Source organism: Borostomias antarcticus (genome assembly GCF_949987555.1).
Source record: "Borostomias antarcticus genome assembly, chromosome: 9".
Classification (NCBI taxonomy): domain Eukaryota; kingdom Metazoa; phylum Chordata; class Actinopteri; order Stomiiformes; family Stomiidae; genus Borostomias; species Borostomias antarcticus.
The window spans coordinates 473,082-488,081 of NC_140242.1; the positions used below are offsets into that span (position 1 = coordinate 473,082).

At 51.7% G+C, this 15,000-nt stretch overlaps 1 protein-coding gene across 1 annotated transcript in view; it reads right to left on the reverse strand.

Moving 5' to 3' along the window:
- Positions 1-4,532: 4,532 nt before the first annotated feature.
- spice1 (spindle and centriole associated protein 1) overlaps positions 4,533-15,000 on the reverse strand; it is a gene marked incomplete at both ends in the record, with an annotated part of 16,294 nt that continues 5,826 nt past the window's right edge. The window contains 12 exons of the mRNA XM_084443481.1: positions 4,533-4,542; positions 5,511-5,568; positions 6,677-6,860; positions 7,965-8,380; positions 10,012-10,125; positions 10,208-10,346; positions 11,721-11,852; positions 12,021-12,448; positions 12,675-12,782; positions 12,996-13,141; positions 14,325-14,410; positions 14,894-15,000. The exon at positions 14,894-15,000 is cut by the window's right edge and continues 12 nt beyond it. Of these exons, the coding sequence (XP_084299607.1) occupies positions 4,533-4,542; positions 5,511-5,568; positions 6,677-6,860; positions 7,965-8,380; positions 10,012-10,125; positions 10,208-10,346; positions 11,721-11,852; positions 12,021-12,448; positions 12,675-12,782; positions 12,996-13,141; positions 14,325-14,410; positions 14,894-15,000 (1,928 nt within the window). The remainder of the gene's footprint in view (positions 4,543-5,510; positions 5,569-6,676; positions 6,861-7,964; positions 8,381-10,011; positions 10,126-10,207; positions 10,347-11,720; positions 11,853-12,020; positions 12,449-12,674; positions 12,783-12,995; positions 13,142-14,324; positions 14,411-14,893) is intronic.

Here is a 15,000-nt window from a genome sequence, read left to right on the forward strand (position 1 = left end):
CTGGATTAAGGCCAGTATGTGTGAATGGTTTCTTGCTCCTTCCTGCGTAGAGATCCAGCTGCAGGCCCAGCTGAGTGTTCTGTGTGCTCGTCTGGGATACTCCATTCTGCCCCTCTCCCTGGCGCTGTTCTCCGGTGGGACCCTGACCCAGTTTGAGTTGGACCTGGTCCAAGCAGCTCCCACCATGTACCAGCAGACTCACCAGCTCCTGACCATCTGTCTGGCCAAGGGCGAGAAGGCCTGCTGTAGTTTCTACCAGGCCTTGAGCAGTGAGGACCCACAGCTGGCCTCAGAGATCCAGGGAGACCCAGGAGGTACAGTAGTATGAATGAGTGGGGATGAGAGGGGAGAAATATAATGCACAAACAAGCTCCTTTCTATGAATACTACATTGGCCATAGATTGTAATGACAAGTGCATTACATTTATTAAATAGCAATGAAGTTTATCTGGAAACTACAAACCTACGCTGCTGAATTGGACATGGAATCACACTTACCCATCATTAGGTGTCGAGATATCTTAAGACATGTCTTTAAGGTGTGTCTCTAGACATTCCTCGACTGTGTGTAACTGAGTGAAACTGGGTTCTCCTGAGTCCTGAGTAACTAGTGAGTTGTTGGTTAAACTCACTCCCCAGTATAAATACCGTCCACCCACGCCAATGAAAAGCTAGGTTTTCATCAGTTACATTTTTTTTGAGATGTCTTTTAAGGTGTGTTTTTCAAGACGTGCCTCAAGATATCTCAAGGTTGCTTATTTCATGTGTTGAAAAGTGGGCGACCTGGCAGAGGCTCTGCCTGCTGTCTCCCTGGTCAGAGACGTCCCCCCCGTTGTCTCCGTGGTCAGGGACGTCCCCCCCGTTGTCTCCGTGGTCAGGGACGTCCCCCCCGTTGTCTCCGTGGTCAGGGACGTCCCCCCCGTTGTCTCCGTGGTCAGGGACGTCCCCCCCGTTGTCTCCGTGGTCAGGGACGTCCCCCCCGTTGTCTCCGTGGTCAGGGACGTCCCCCCCGTTGCCCCCCCCGTTGCAGTACAGGAGACCACAGAGGAGATGGACCCACACTCGGGTAAACCCTGCACCAGTTTGCTCCATTTTCTGTTTCCGTTTACGAATAAGATTCTAGGAATAAAATATTGAGTTCACAAGACACGTTGCAGAAGACAACAGGACTGCGTCCTCACGTCTCAGTGTGCGTGTCCTCCCAGGGGTGCTGGAGCAGGTGCTGGAGCAGCTGGCGGTGGCTCCGGGCCCTGGCCCCCGGCTGAATGTGTGTGAGCTGGGGGTGGCCCTGGGTCTGCCCAGGCGCAGCGTCAGGGAGGGGCTACTGGAGGAGGCCAGGGGGCTGGGGGACATCGCTCAGCTCAGGGCCCTCGTCACCATGTTCCTCACCAAGACCCAGGATGCTGCCAGACTTCTCACCAGGGTGGGAGAGTGCTCAGCGCAGAGTAGGTCCAACTTCTCTTAGTATTTACACAACACCTCTATAACAGTGCCTGAGCGTTCCTGAGTATTTGGGAGGTGTGCATGTATGTAGTATGTATGTATGTATGAGTATTACTATACAGTCTGTATGTACAGTATATATTCTATATTTTACACATACTATATGTATATCTATATATTCCGTGTTCTTTTTTTATGCTCATTCGCTACTATGAATATTCTGCATTACAACCTTTTATGTAATTTCCCACTGCTGAAACAACACATCTATCTATCTCTCTATCTCTTGTAAGCTATCCTCCTCTCTGTAGTCACTTCTCATCGTGTCGTGTGTAGGGGTGCTGCTCTCTGGAAGGGGAAGCCTGTTACTGAAGCAGCTTCTGGAGGCGGAGGTCTTGCTCCATACTGGAGACCATCTCTGTGGGGACCACCTCCGTGAAGGGGGAGCCAGGGACCCTGGCGGCAGAGTGTGGCCCATCTTCAGCTTCCTCCTCTGGGACATCATGGCGGAGGTGCTGGAGGACGGGGGGGATGAGAGAGGAGGGGATCCGAAGGCGGTCCTGCGTCTGCTGCGGGGCAACGTGAGGGTGGATGCCGAGCTCCTCAGGGAGCTGGAGGAGTGTTGGAGGGAGGGAGGGACGGAGAGCCTGCTGCAGAGCGTCACGGTTCTGAGTCAGGTGCTGCGTGACCTCCACCCTCTCCAGGATAGTCTCTGGCTCTCCCCTCCAGCAGAGGGCGCTGTGTACTCCTGCCGTCCGCGTAGGCTACACAGGGTCACCTCTTTCCAGGGTGTGCCTCCCCGTGTCGTCCGAAAAGCCCTGGGTCCTGGAGCTTCCCCCAACACCGCTCCTCTGCCCCGCCAGTACAGGGAGGTGTGCCTCTGCATCGCTCGACTGCTAGACAGAGTACAGCCACAAGGGGGAGCCACAGACCTCTCTGAGGCCACCACCGACGGCATCGCCCAGCACATCCGCTCCACCCTGTCCCAGCCTGCGTTCAGGCCTCAGGTGTTTGACACCGGGGTGAGACACAGAGTTGTGGCGGTGCTGGAGTTCGACCCGGCCCATCTGGACCTGCCGACTTTACTGGAGCTGCACAGGGACACACTGCTGGGCCTTGGCCAGTACCTGACGCCGGGCGAGCACCACTCCTTCCAGCTCGTCCCGGAGACCGTCCGGATACTCGGCAGCGCAGAGCTACGATGGGCCGGCCGTGTCAGGGGCCCTGTCGCCATTGACAACGGAATAGAGGAAGTCCTACGATTCGTCACCTCCGATCCAGCTTCCTTCCTAGTCCGGGTAGTTTGCCGTGGTTATGATGGCGGGCGGTACTTTGAGGCGAGGGAGCCCGGGTGTGTGCGTGTGTCAGGGCTGGGGGAGGAGGAGGTAGAGGAGATACAGGCCGCGGGGGGGACCGTCTTAGCCGTGGAGGGGAACGTGGTTTGGGTGAGGGAGGGGAGGCGGGGGAGGACAGAGCTGGAGAAGGTCTCACAGAGACACTCTGCCCAGGTGCATGAGGAAGGCTGCTGCTTCAAGATCACCTGTTCAGGATGGGAGTGTGAGGTCAAGGTCGTCTGCAAGAGCGGGAAGGTCTCGGCTGTGGCGGAGAGAAACTGTGAGGTTCTATGAGCTTCAGCCATGGTCTTCAATCCCAGAGACACCATGGTCTTCAATACCAGAGACACCATGGTCTTCAATACCAGAGACACCATGGTCTTCAATACCAGAGACACCATGGTCTTCAATACCAGAGACACCATGGTCTTCAATACCAGAGACACCATGGTCTTCAATACCAGAGACACCATGGTCTTCAATCCCAGAGACACCATGGTCTTCAATACCAGAGACACCATGGTCTTCAATACCAGAGACACCATGGTCTTCAATACCAGAGACACCATGGTCTTCAATACCAGAGACACCATGGTCTTCAATACCAGAGACACCATGGTCTTCAATACCAGAGACACCATGGTCTTCAATACCAGAGACACCATGGTCTTCAATACCAGAGACACCATGGTCTTCAATACCAGAGACACCATGGTCTTCAATACCAGAGACACCATGGTCTTCAATACCAGAGACACCAAGCTCACATACAGACTCAAGGATATGTAGTGCTAGTGTACCTGGTCAAAGACCGCTGGCTAGTTCCTTTGTCAATGACAGACATGGGTTTTCTAAAACCCTCTTGTATCTCATATCATTCAGATGCAAACTAGTATGTACTGTAGTTTGTTGCGAGACCAAAAATATTCAAAATGTTTTTCTCTTACATGCCTGATTGGCCTGATGTGTACATAGCTATTAAAAGGAAGATCAAATCTAGTTAAAAACCATGTTGTGCTGTGTTTGTGTACTGTACTGTGTGTTTGTTTACTGTACAGGTTAGAGATACAATAGTCTCGCATAGCCAGACTCATCTCCACACTCGCTGTGCCAGCGCTGGAGAAAGGTCTGGCTGGACTCATCATTCAGGGATGGGGGGACATTTCTTTAAATCAGTCACAATCGTCTTGAGTGGACCGGTTGCTAATTTAAGTAGTTGTTGTTTGTTGTAGTCAATCTGATTAGGAATCAGATCTGATTGGACCGGGAGTCAGATCTGATGGGCCGGGAATCAGATCTGATTGGGCAGGGAATCATATCTGATTGGCTGGGAATCAGATCTGATTGGCTGGGAATCAGATCTGATTGGCTGGGAATCAGATCTGATTGGCTGGGAATCAGATCTGATTGGCTGGGAATCAGATCTGTCGCTACTGATAGTAGTAAGGAGCAATGCAACCATCCACATACTCTGTAAAATTTAAAAACATTTTAATTCAGATACATAAAGTTATTGCATAGGTCAAATAAATCACACCATTAAAAACACTGTGTAACTTCATCCCAGGTCAGTCAGTGGTCAGGGTAGAGGCCCTCAGACAGGTGAGTGAATGCGCTCCTGGGGTCATCCCAGGTCAGTCAGTGGTCAGGGTAGAGGCCTCAGACAGGTGAGTGAATGCGCTCCTGGGGTCATCCCAGGTCAGTCAGTGGTCATCTCACATGAGTGGACAAGGCAAACCATCCCTCTCCTCTCATCACATCCACCTGTGGGACAGAGGGGAGCTGCACATTACACAGGATCACTTGGGCTGGATATGTGTGTGTAAGACAGATGTCACCACAGGGATAGTGAAACAAGAAATAAATGTCCTTGTGGGGCCATTCTGCTGGGCCCCATAAGGTTAGGGTTCACAATTATGGTTATGGTTAGGGTTCAAAGGTTATGTTTAGGGTTAGGGTTAGGTTTAAAGGACCATACCGGTCTAAATATGATTAAACTAGTCACCCAACATATATCACATTACTGCAATCCATTTTCGAAAGCTTACGTTAAAAGATATTAGCATTTTCGCGTTTTTAATTACATTTCAAAAGTTGAACGTGATGGCTTTAAAAAGTATTTTTTAAATTGTTCCGTCATTGCACTGACAAACTCGCCCCAGATAGTTTCAAATAATTTTCAGTAGTTTAAAATATATATATTATTTTTGTTTGAATCTGTTGAACTCCTGCCCTATATTCCCTAATCCACCTACGCTAGATTCTCTACCCAGCGCTCCTAGCAACGGCTACCATGTAAACAGGAAGAAGACAGGCCGTTTGGCGTAGGCTGCGCAAAGAGGGTTAAAACTACAATAATAACTACTGAAAATGATTTGAAACTAACCGGGGCGAGTTTGTCAGCGCAACGAGGGAACAATTTAAAAATAGGTTTTGAAGCCATCACATTCAACTTTTGAAATGTAAGTAAAACGCAAAAATGCAAATATCTTAACGTGAAATTTACTTCGGAAAATTGATTGCGGTAATGTGATACTTTGGGTGACTAGTTTTAGGAGATCAAATGATATTTAGACCGGTATGGTCCTTTAAGGTTAGGGTTAAGGTTAGAGTTGGGGGTCCAAGGTGAGGGTTAGGTTTACATTTTATGGCTATGGTTACGTTTAGGGCCCTACAAGGATATAAATGTTCAATCGTGTGTGTGTGTGTGTGTGTGTGTGTGTGTTGTGTACCTGAGGCCTTGCTCCTCTGGTTTCTCCTCCGAGACATTCTGGGAAGACCCCACTAGCCCTACAACAAGAAGAGAGGTTAAGAAGATCTGAAATACGACCTGTCCCTTTAACACCGTCCCTTTAACATCCTCCTACCTTCTATAACTGAAATATGACCTGTCCCTTTAACATCCTCCAACCTTCTATAACTGAAATATGACCCGTCCCTTTAACATCCTCCAACCTTCTATAACTGAAATATGACCCGTCCCTAAACATCCTCCAACCTTCTATAACTGAAATATGACCCGTCCCTAAACATCCTCCAACCTTCTATAACTGAAATATGACCCGTCCCTAAACATCCTCCAACCTTCTATAACTGAAATATGACCCGTCCCTTTAACATCCTCCAACCTTCTATAACTGAAATATGACCCGTCCCTTTAACATCCTCCAACCTTCTATAACTGAAATATGACCCGTCCCTAAACAGCCCCCACCCTCAGACCGTCCCTCACCTCCTTCCAGCTCCACTGGGCCGCGGGGAGGGGTTTGGCTCAGGCAGCAACATGGACGACTCTGGGGTCCTTGGTCGGGCTGCAAAGGACACAGCAGCACAATGCTTCAATGGATATCAACAAACCCAGGCAATGATTTGTTTAGAACCACAATGCAATATCAATCTCATAGTCTCACACACACACACACACACACACACACACACACACACACACACACACACACACCTGTGGCAGGGCTGAGAGTGTGTGTGGATATGGGGGACACACACCTGTGGCAGGGCTGGGAGTGTGTGTGGATATGGGGGACACACACCTGTGGCAGGGCTGAGAGTGTGTGTGGATATGGGGGACACACACCTGTGGCAGGGCTGGGAGTGTGTGTGGATATGGGGGACACACCTGTGGCAGGGCTGAGAGTGTGTGTGGATATGGGGGACACACACCTGTGGCAGGGCTGAGAGTGTGTGTGGATATGGGGGACACACACCTGTGGCAGGGCTGAGAGTGTGTGTGGATATGGGGGACACACACCTGTGGCAGGGCTGAGAGTGTGTGTGGATATGGGGGACACACACCTGTGGCAGGGCTGAGAGTGTGTGTGGATATGGGGGACACACACCTGTGGCAGGGCTGAGAGTGTGTGTGGATATGGGGGACACACACCTGTGGCAGGGCTGAGAGTGTGTGTGGATATGGGGGACACAGAGGGGGACACGCCAGCTGAAGAGCTCAGTTTCTGCTGCTCTATGAGGTCCAGCAGTCTGCTCCTGGCCGCTTCACTCTGCCTGTTGAGCTCTAGGAGGCGCTGTTCCACGCTGCTCACACAAGGGCCCTCAGACACCGCCGCCTGGGGGGAGAGAGAGACATTCAGACACCGCCGCCTGGGAGGAGAGAGAGACATTCAGACACCACCGCCTGGGGGGAGAGAGAGACATTCAGACACCACCGCCTGGGAGGAGAGAGAGGCATTCAGACACCACCGCCTGGGAGGAGAGAGAGACATTCAGACACCGCCGCCTGGGGGGAGAGAGAGACATTCAGACACCACCGCCTGGGAGGAGAGAGAGGCATTCAGACACCACCGCCTGGGAGGAGAGAGAGACATTCAGACACCACCGCCGCCTGGGGGGAGAGAGAGACATTCAGACACCGCCGCCTGGGGGGAGAGAGAGACATTCAGACACCACCGCCTGGGAGGAGAGAGAGACATTCAGACACCACCGCCTGGGAGGAGAGAGAGACCGCGGCCCTGGGAGGAGAGAGAGACATTCAGACACCACCGCCTGGGAGGAGAGAGAGACACCGGCCCTGGGAGGAGAGAGAGACATTCAGAGACACCACCGCCTGGGAGGAGAGAGAGACCGCGGCCCTGGGAGGAGAGAGAGACACCAGCCCTGGGAGGAGAGAGACACCAGCCCTGGGAGGAGAGAGACACCAGCCCTGGGAGGAGAGAGACACCGGCCCTGGATGACTACATGCCTCAAGATGACAAAACTTATCAATGAACCGACCACTTACAACATTTCCAATCAGTTAAAGCAGCAATCATTGATTTTATTTACTGCTAGACTTGTTTACAAATGACAGGCTAAAACCTTTCATATATAAGGTAGGGGTGGCTCATTGAAGTAGGACACTATTTTGTACTGCTGTCTTTGCACTGTCCCGTTTCGTCCCTGCTCAATGATGTCTCCATGTTATGCACCATTGACAGAAACACATTCCTAGTATACTGTAAAACTACATGGCAATAAATAAATTCTGATTCTGAAACAAATTCTGATTCTATGGCTCAATGAAACAATCTGGTATCAGGTGGTTTTAATTTGAGACAATGTGAATACAATCAATGACTGCAGCTTTAACACTGTTCCCAGACTGAAACAAGAGGCTTCAACTTCAAGTCCTGATAGAAACGACTACATCTCCCATCTGCCCTTGACTAGCTCACCTGGGGGAGCTGGTGCTCTGCTCCGCTGAGGGGGGGTGGTCTGTCTCTCTCTGCCTCGCTCTGGGGGGTCACCCTGCCGGTGCTGCTGGGGGCGGACGCCCTCCTGTCCAGACCGCTCAGTGGCGTCTCTCTCCCTGTGCTACTGGAGGAAGACCCCCTCCTCTCTGCTCCTTCCCTGAGCGACCCTCCGCCTGACCCCCGACCCTTGGACTGGACCAGCTGAGCTCGGATCACCGCGTTCTGCCGCGTGAGCTCGGCGATCTGGGCCAGCATGGCATCATGGGAGGGTTCGGGGCGGGGCAGGCTGGGGGGGGAGGGGGCGGGGCTGAGGGTCTGGAGGCTTTCGAGGGAGCCTGGGTTGCCAGGTTGGGGAGCAGGTAGGAAGGGTCGCTGGTGCAGAGACAGACAGCGAAGCTCTGGAAGAGAGGAGAGGAAGGAGGGATAAATCATAGAGGCACGGATGGATGGACAGAACCAGGCCGAGGAAGAAGGGAGAGATGACGAAGAGAGAGACAGAGAGGTCGTTACCAGAGGAGAGAGAGACAGAGAGGTCGTTACCAGAGGAGAGAGAGACAGAGAGGTCGTTACCAGAGAGAGAGAGACAGAGAGGTCGTTACCAGAGGAGAGAGAGACAGAGAGGTCGTTACCAGAGGAGAGAGAGACAGAGAGGTCGTTACCAGAGGAGAGAGAGACAGAGAGGTCGTTACCAGAGGAGAGAGAGACAGAGAGGTCGCTACCAGAGGAGAGAGAGACAGAGAGGTCGTTACCAGAGAGAGAGACAGAGAGGTCGTTACCAGAGGAGAGAGAGACAGAGAGGTCGTTACCAGAGAGAGAGAGACAGAGAGGTCGTTACCAGAGGAGAGACGGACAGAGAGGTCGTTACCAGAGGAGAGAGAGACAGAGAGGTCGTTACCAGAGGAGAGAGAGACAGAGAGGTCGTTACCAGTGGAGAGAGAGACAGAGAGGTCGTTACCAGAGGAGAGACGGACAGAGAGGTCGTTACCAGAGGAGAGAGAGACAGAGAGGTCGTTACCAGAGGAGAGAGGGACAGAGAGGTCGTTACCAGAGGAGAGAGAGACAGAGAGGTCGTTACCAGAGGAGAGAGAGACAGAGAGGTCGTTACCAGAGGAGAGAGAGACAGAGAGGTCGTTACCAGTGGAGAGAGACAGAGAGGTCGTTACCAGAGGAGAGAGAGACAGAGAGGTCGTTACCAGAGGAGAGAGAGACAGAGAGGTCGTTACCAGAGGAGAGAGAGACAGAGAGGTCGTTACCAGTGGAGAGAGACAGAGAGGTCGTTACCAGAGGAGAGAGAGACAGAGAGGTCGTTACCAGAGGAGAGAGAGACAGAGAGGTCGTTACCAGAGGAGAGAGAGACAGAGAGGTCGTTACCAGAGGAGAGAGAGACAGAGAGGTTGTTACCAGAGGAGAGAGAGACAGAGAGGTCGTTACCAGAGGAGAGAGAGACAGAGAGGTCGTTACCAGAGGAGAGAGAGACAGAGAGGTCGTTACCAGAGGAGAGAGAGACAGAGAGGTCGTTACCAGAGGAGAGAGAGACAGAGAGGTCGTTACCAGAGGAGAGAGAGACAGAGAGGTCGTTACCAGAGGAGAGAGAGACAGAGAGGTCGTTACCAGAGGAGAGAGAGACAGAGAGGTCGTTACCAGAGGAGAGAGAGACAGAGAGGTCGTTACCAGAGGAGAGAGAGACAGAGAGGTCGTTACCAGAGGAGAGAGAGACAGAGAGGTCGTTACCAGAGGAGAGAGAGACAGAGAGGTGGTTACCAGAGGAGAGAGAGAGAGAGGTCGTTACCAGAGGAGAGAGAGACAGAGAGGTCGTTACCAGAGGAGAGAGAGACAGAGAGGTCGTTACCAGAGGAGAGAGAGACAGAGAGGTCGTTACCAGAGGAGAGAGAGACAGAGAGGTCGTTACCAGAGGAGAGAGAGACAGAGAGGTCGTTACCAGAGGAGAGAGAGACAGAGAGGTCGTTACCAGAGGAGAGAGAGACAGAGAGGTCGTTACCAGAGGAGAGAGAGACAGAGAGGTCGTTACCAGAGGAGTGCTGTCGGGTGTCTCTCTGGCGCGGGGGGGAGAGCAGCACGGCCGGACAGAGGGCATCCTGGGGCTGGGTCTCTCTTTCTGCCCCGGGGGGGCCACCCTCAGCGCCTGGAGAGAGAAAACCACCACGTTCTACACCCACGCTGGACCCTCGTGTGTCTGGGGGGGGGTTCCAGACGAAGAGACGTACCTGCAGCCGCCTCGTCAGAGTCTCTGCTCCCGTAGAGGCCCTGTCCTCCCAGACCTCCCAGACCTCCCAGACCTCCCAGTGCCAGCACCACCGTGTCCAGCGTCTGCTCCAGCTCTGACGTCTTCTCCTGCAGCCCTGCCTGGGAGGAAACACCACAAACACACCACGCCTCAGATCCAACACTAGTGGTGAAGATGAGGTGATACTAGTGGTGAAGATGAGGTGAGACTAGTGGTGAAGATGAGGTGAGACTAGTGGTGAAGATGAGGTGAGACTAGTGAAGATGAGGTGAGACTAGTGAAGATGAGGTGAGACTAGTGGTGAAGATGAGGTGAGACTAGTGGTGAAGATGAGGTGAGACTAGTGGTGAAGATGAGGTGAGACTAGTGGTGAAGATGAGGTGAGACTAGTGATGAAGATGAGGTGAGACTAGTGGTGAAGATGAGGTGAGACTAGTGGTGAAGATGAGGTGAGACTAGTGAAGATGAGGTGAGACTAGTGAAGATGAGGTGAGACTAGTGGTGAAGATGAGGTGAGACTAGTGGTGAAGATGAGGTGAGACTAGTGAAGATGAGGTGAGACTAGTGGTGAAGATGAGGTGAGACTAGTGGTGAAGATGAGGGGAGACTAGTGGTGAAGATGAGGTGAGACTAGTGGTGAAGATGAGGTGAGACTAGTGGTGAAGATGAGGTGAGACTAGTGGTGAAGATGAGGTGAGACTAGTGGTGAAGATGAGGTGAGACTAGTGAAGATGAGGTGAGACTAGTGGTGAAGATGAGGTGAGACTAGTGGTGAAGATGAGGTGAGACTAGTGGTGAAGATGAGGGGAGACTAGTGGTGAAGATGAGGGGAGACTAGTGGTGAAGATGAGGTGAGACTAGTGGTGAAGATGAGGTGAGACTAGTGAAGATGAGGTGAGACTAGTGGTGAAGATGAGGTGAGACTAGTGAAGATGAGGTGAGACTAGTGAAGATGAGGTGATACTAGTGGTGAAGATGAGGTGAGACTAGTGGTGAAGATGAGGTGAGACTAGTGGTGAAGATGAGGTGAGACTAGTGGTGAAGATGAGGGGAGACTAGTGGTGAAGATGAGGTGAGACTAGTGGTGAAGATGAGGTGAGACTAGTGGTGAAGATGAGGTGAGACTAGTGAAGATGAGGTGAGACTAGTGGTGAAGATGAGGTGAGACTAGTGAAGATGAGGTGAGACTAGTGGCTAAGCACCAATTGAATTTGTATTTTGCCATTCTAGCACTTTGGCTTCAGCATTAGATTCTGCTCTTAGTCACTTGTTCAGAAAGGAGGTGCACTTGTGAGTTGGTGAGTAGTAGTACACTGACTACCTACGTTAAATGCATTTATTCTAAGTTGCTTTGGATAAATGTATCTGCTACATGACTAATGTAATGATGTAGACGAGTTGACGCTAGTGATGAAGATTAGGGTTGACTGCGATAGGGATGGAGAGATATGGAAGCAGCGCTAGGCCACCCTGCCTGTAGTGATTGGTCTCACCAGCAGGGCGGCGTTGTCCTCTCTCAGGGCCAGGGTCTCAGCACTGAGGGCGTCTATGAGCCCCCTCTGCTCCTTCACCTCCTCCTCCAGCCTCCTCCTCTCCCTCGCCTCCCCCTGCGCCTCCTCCCCTCTCTGACAGACAGGGGACCCCAGGGGCCTCAGTACAGATACTCAATGGCACAGATACACACACATTTCTGGACTGTAAAAATATATAATATATAAAATCATCTAAAGATGTGGTAGTAGTGGAGCACATGTCAGTGTGAGTGTGAGTGTGAGTGAGTACCCATACTGCACCTGTCTGTGGAGGCGCGCCAGACGGCCCAGTGTAGACACCAGGGCGACGGAGAACCCAGTGAGGCTGTGTGAGCCATGCGGCGGCCCCGGGGGCCCCCTGAGAGGCTGCTCCGGACCTGGGGGCCCCCTGAGAGGCTGCTCCGGGCCTGGGGGCCCCCTGAGAGGCTGCTCCGGGCCTGGGGGGCCCCTGAGAGGCTGCTCTGGACCTGGAGGGCCCCTGAGAGGCTGCTCCGGGCCTGGGGGCCCCCTGAGAGGCTGCTCCGGACCCAGACAGTCCAGCTCTGCCCCCACCTGGCCCAGCAGCCCCTGCAGCAGCCCCAGACTGGACTGGTTCCCGCTCAGCGAGCTTAGGTTAGAGCCGTCCAGAACCGACCCTGACCACCCGGCGCTGGGCTTCCTACTGACGCTGGCCGACCGCGCAGTCCTCCCTAAGCACACACACACATGCACGCACGCACAAACATACATACACACACACACACACACACACAGACAAACACATGCACATACACAAACACACGCAAACAAACACACACACACAGACACACACAGAAGTAGGAATGGAACAGGGCAAACATGTTCATGTTTAAGAGGTTTCGTTCTCAGAAGATTGATTCCATAAAAACCATGTCCGGGGTGTGGCTGGCCACGTACCGGAGCGGGAGGGAGAGGGGTCAGGGTTCAGGACCTGAGTGACCAGGTCAGGCTCCGCCCCTCTCTGTCTGGACCTCAACCGCTGCACCGCCACCGTAGCGTTCAGAGCTAGAGATACAGACCACAAGCGTTCAGAGCTAGAGATACAGACCACAAGCGTTCAGAGCTAGAGATACAGACCACAAGCGTTCAGAGCTAGAGATACAGACCACAAGACATGTGACAAACCATCGTCTGATAGAAAACCAAAGCTTCACCCTGCCTTATGAATAAAATACCCATGATGATAAAGTGCGGACCCTTCGAGTGTCTAACCACTACCTGCTGGGTCCGGAGCACCTCCTGAGCCACGGGCGGTTTGAGGAGGACTCTCTCCTGCCCCCTGCTGGCCAGAGGTGGACTGACCCCTCTGCTGCTGCGCCCCTCTGTGGCTCTGGGGCCTGGCGTTCAGCTGTTTGTGGTTCACTCTGTAAAGGAGGAGAAAGCAAGGCAAGAAGCTCAGATTAGCAGGGTTCATAATGAATGATATGGATAGTAGATTAGTAGGGTTCATAATGAATGATATGGATAGTAGATTAGTAGGGTTCATAATGAATGATATGGATAGTAGATTAGTAGGGTTCATAATGAATGGTATGGATAGTAGATTAGTAGGGTTCATAATGAATGATATGGATAGTAGATTAGTAGGGTTCATAGTGAATGATATGGATAGTAGATTAGTAGGGTTCATAATGAATGATATGGATAGTAGATTAGTAGGGTTCATAATGATATGGATAGTAGATTAGTAGGGTTCATAATGAATATGGATAGTAAATGGCAGTAATAGTCAGATAGCATCCTTTGAGATCTCCGCCTGCATCTCCATCAATACTCTTCACTAGAACGGCCCAGAGAACTGACGCTACCAATCACAACTACTGCCTACATCTCCAATAGGGTGAAAGACCCGCCTTACTGGAAATCCTGTCCTCCAATCAAACTGGAGTGGAGAATTAAAAAAACAAAAAACCATTCAGTGCCCCATTAGGAAGGACCGCCCAAAACACACTGGATTGGTTCTGCAATGCAGGTTTTTTTCAATCTCTCAAATTGTTTCCACCCACATTTAGCGAAGAAACCTGGGCGAATGTCTTCCGTCTGTAGTTGAGCGCAGCGTTTAGAGAGTGACTGGGGAGGCTAGGACAGCTTGTTTGTTTGTTTGTTTTATTAGGATATCTTTTAGCCAAATGGGCTAATCTTCCAAGAGTCCTTAAGTCATGGTGTGACAGGTGTACCTGTGTGTACCTGTGTGTGTACCTGTGTGTGTCCATGTGTGTGTCCATGTGTGTGTACCTGTGTGTGTCCATGTGTGTGTCCATGTGTGTGTACCTGTGTGTGTCCATGTGTGTGTCCATGTGTGTGTCCATGTGTGTGTCCATGTGTGTGTCCATGTGTGTGTCCATGTGTGTGTACCTGTGTGTGTCCATGTGTGTGTACCTGTGTGTGTACCTGTGTGTGTCCATGTGTGTGTACCTGTGTGTGTACCTGTGTGTGTCCATGTGTGTGTCCATGTGTGTGTACCTGTGTGTGTCCATGTGTGTGTCCATGTGTGTGTCCATGTGTGTGTACCTGTGTGTGTCCATGTGTGTGTACCTGTGTGTGTACCTGTGTGTGTCCATGTCGGAGCTGCAGCTGATGGAAGCTGAGTGGTCTGTCTCCTCCTCCTCAACACGCTCCAGCTCATTCAAGGCCTGGCGTGGAGGACAGAGACGGACATCGATTAGGACACCTAACTAACTACCACCAGATCAGGAAAAACACACAACTACCACCAGATCAGGAAAAACACAACTACCACCAGATCAGGAAACACACAACTACCACCAGATCAGGAAACACACAACTACCACCAGATCAGGAAAAACACACAACTACCACCAGATCAGGAAAAACACACAACTACCACCAGATCAGGAAAAACACACAACTACCACCAGATCAGGAAAAACACACAACTACCAGCAGATCAGGAAAAACACACAACTACCACCAGATCAGGAAAAACACACAACTACCACCAGATCACTAAAAACACACAACTACCACCAGATCACGAAAAACACACACAACTACCACCAGATCAGGAAAAACACACAACTACCACCAGATCACGAAAAACACACACAACTACCACCAGATCACAAAAAACACACAACTACCACCAGATCCCGTACCTGCGCGTCCATCAGAGAGCGGCTGAGCAGGGAGAGCTGGGTGGGGGGGTCGGCTCTCTGCCGGACAGGCAGCTCGGAGGCGGAGCCACAGTCTGGAGCCATGGTCA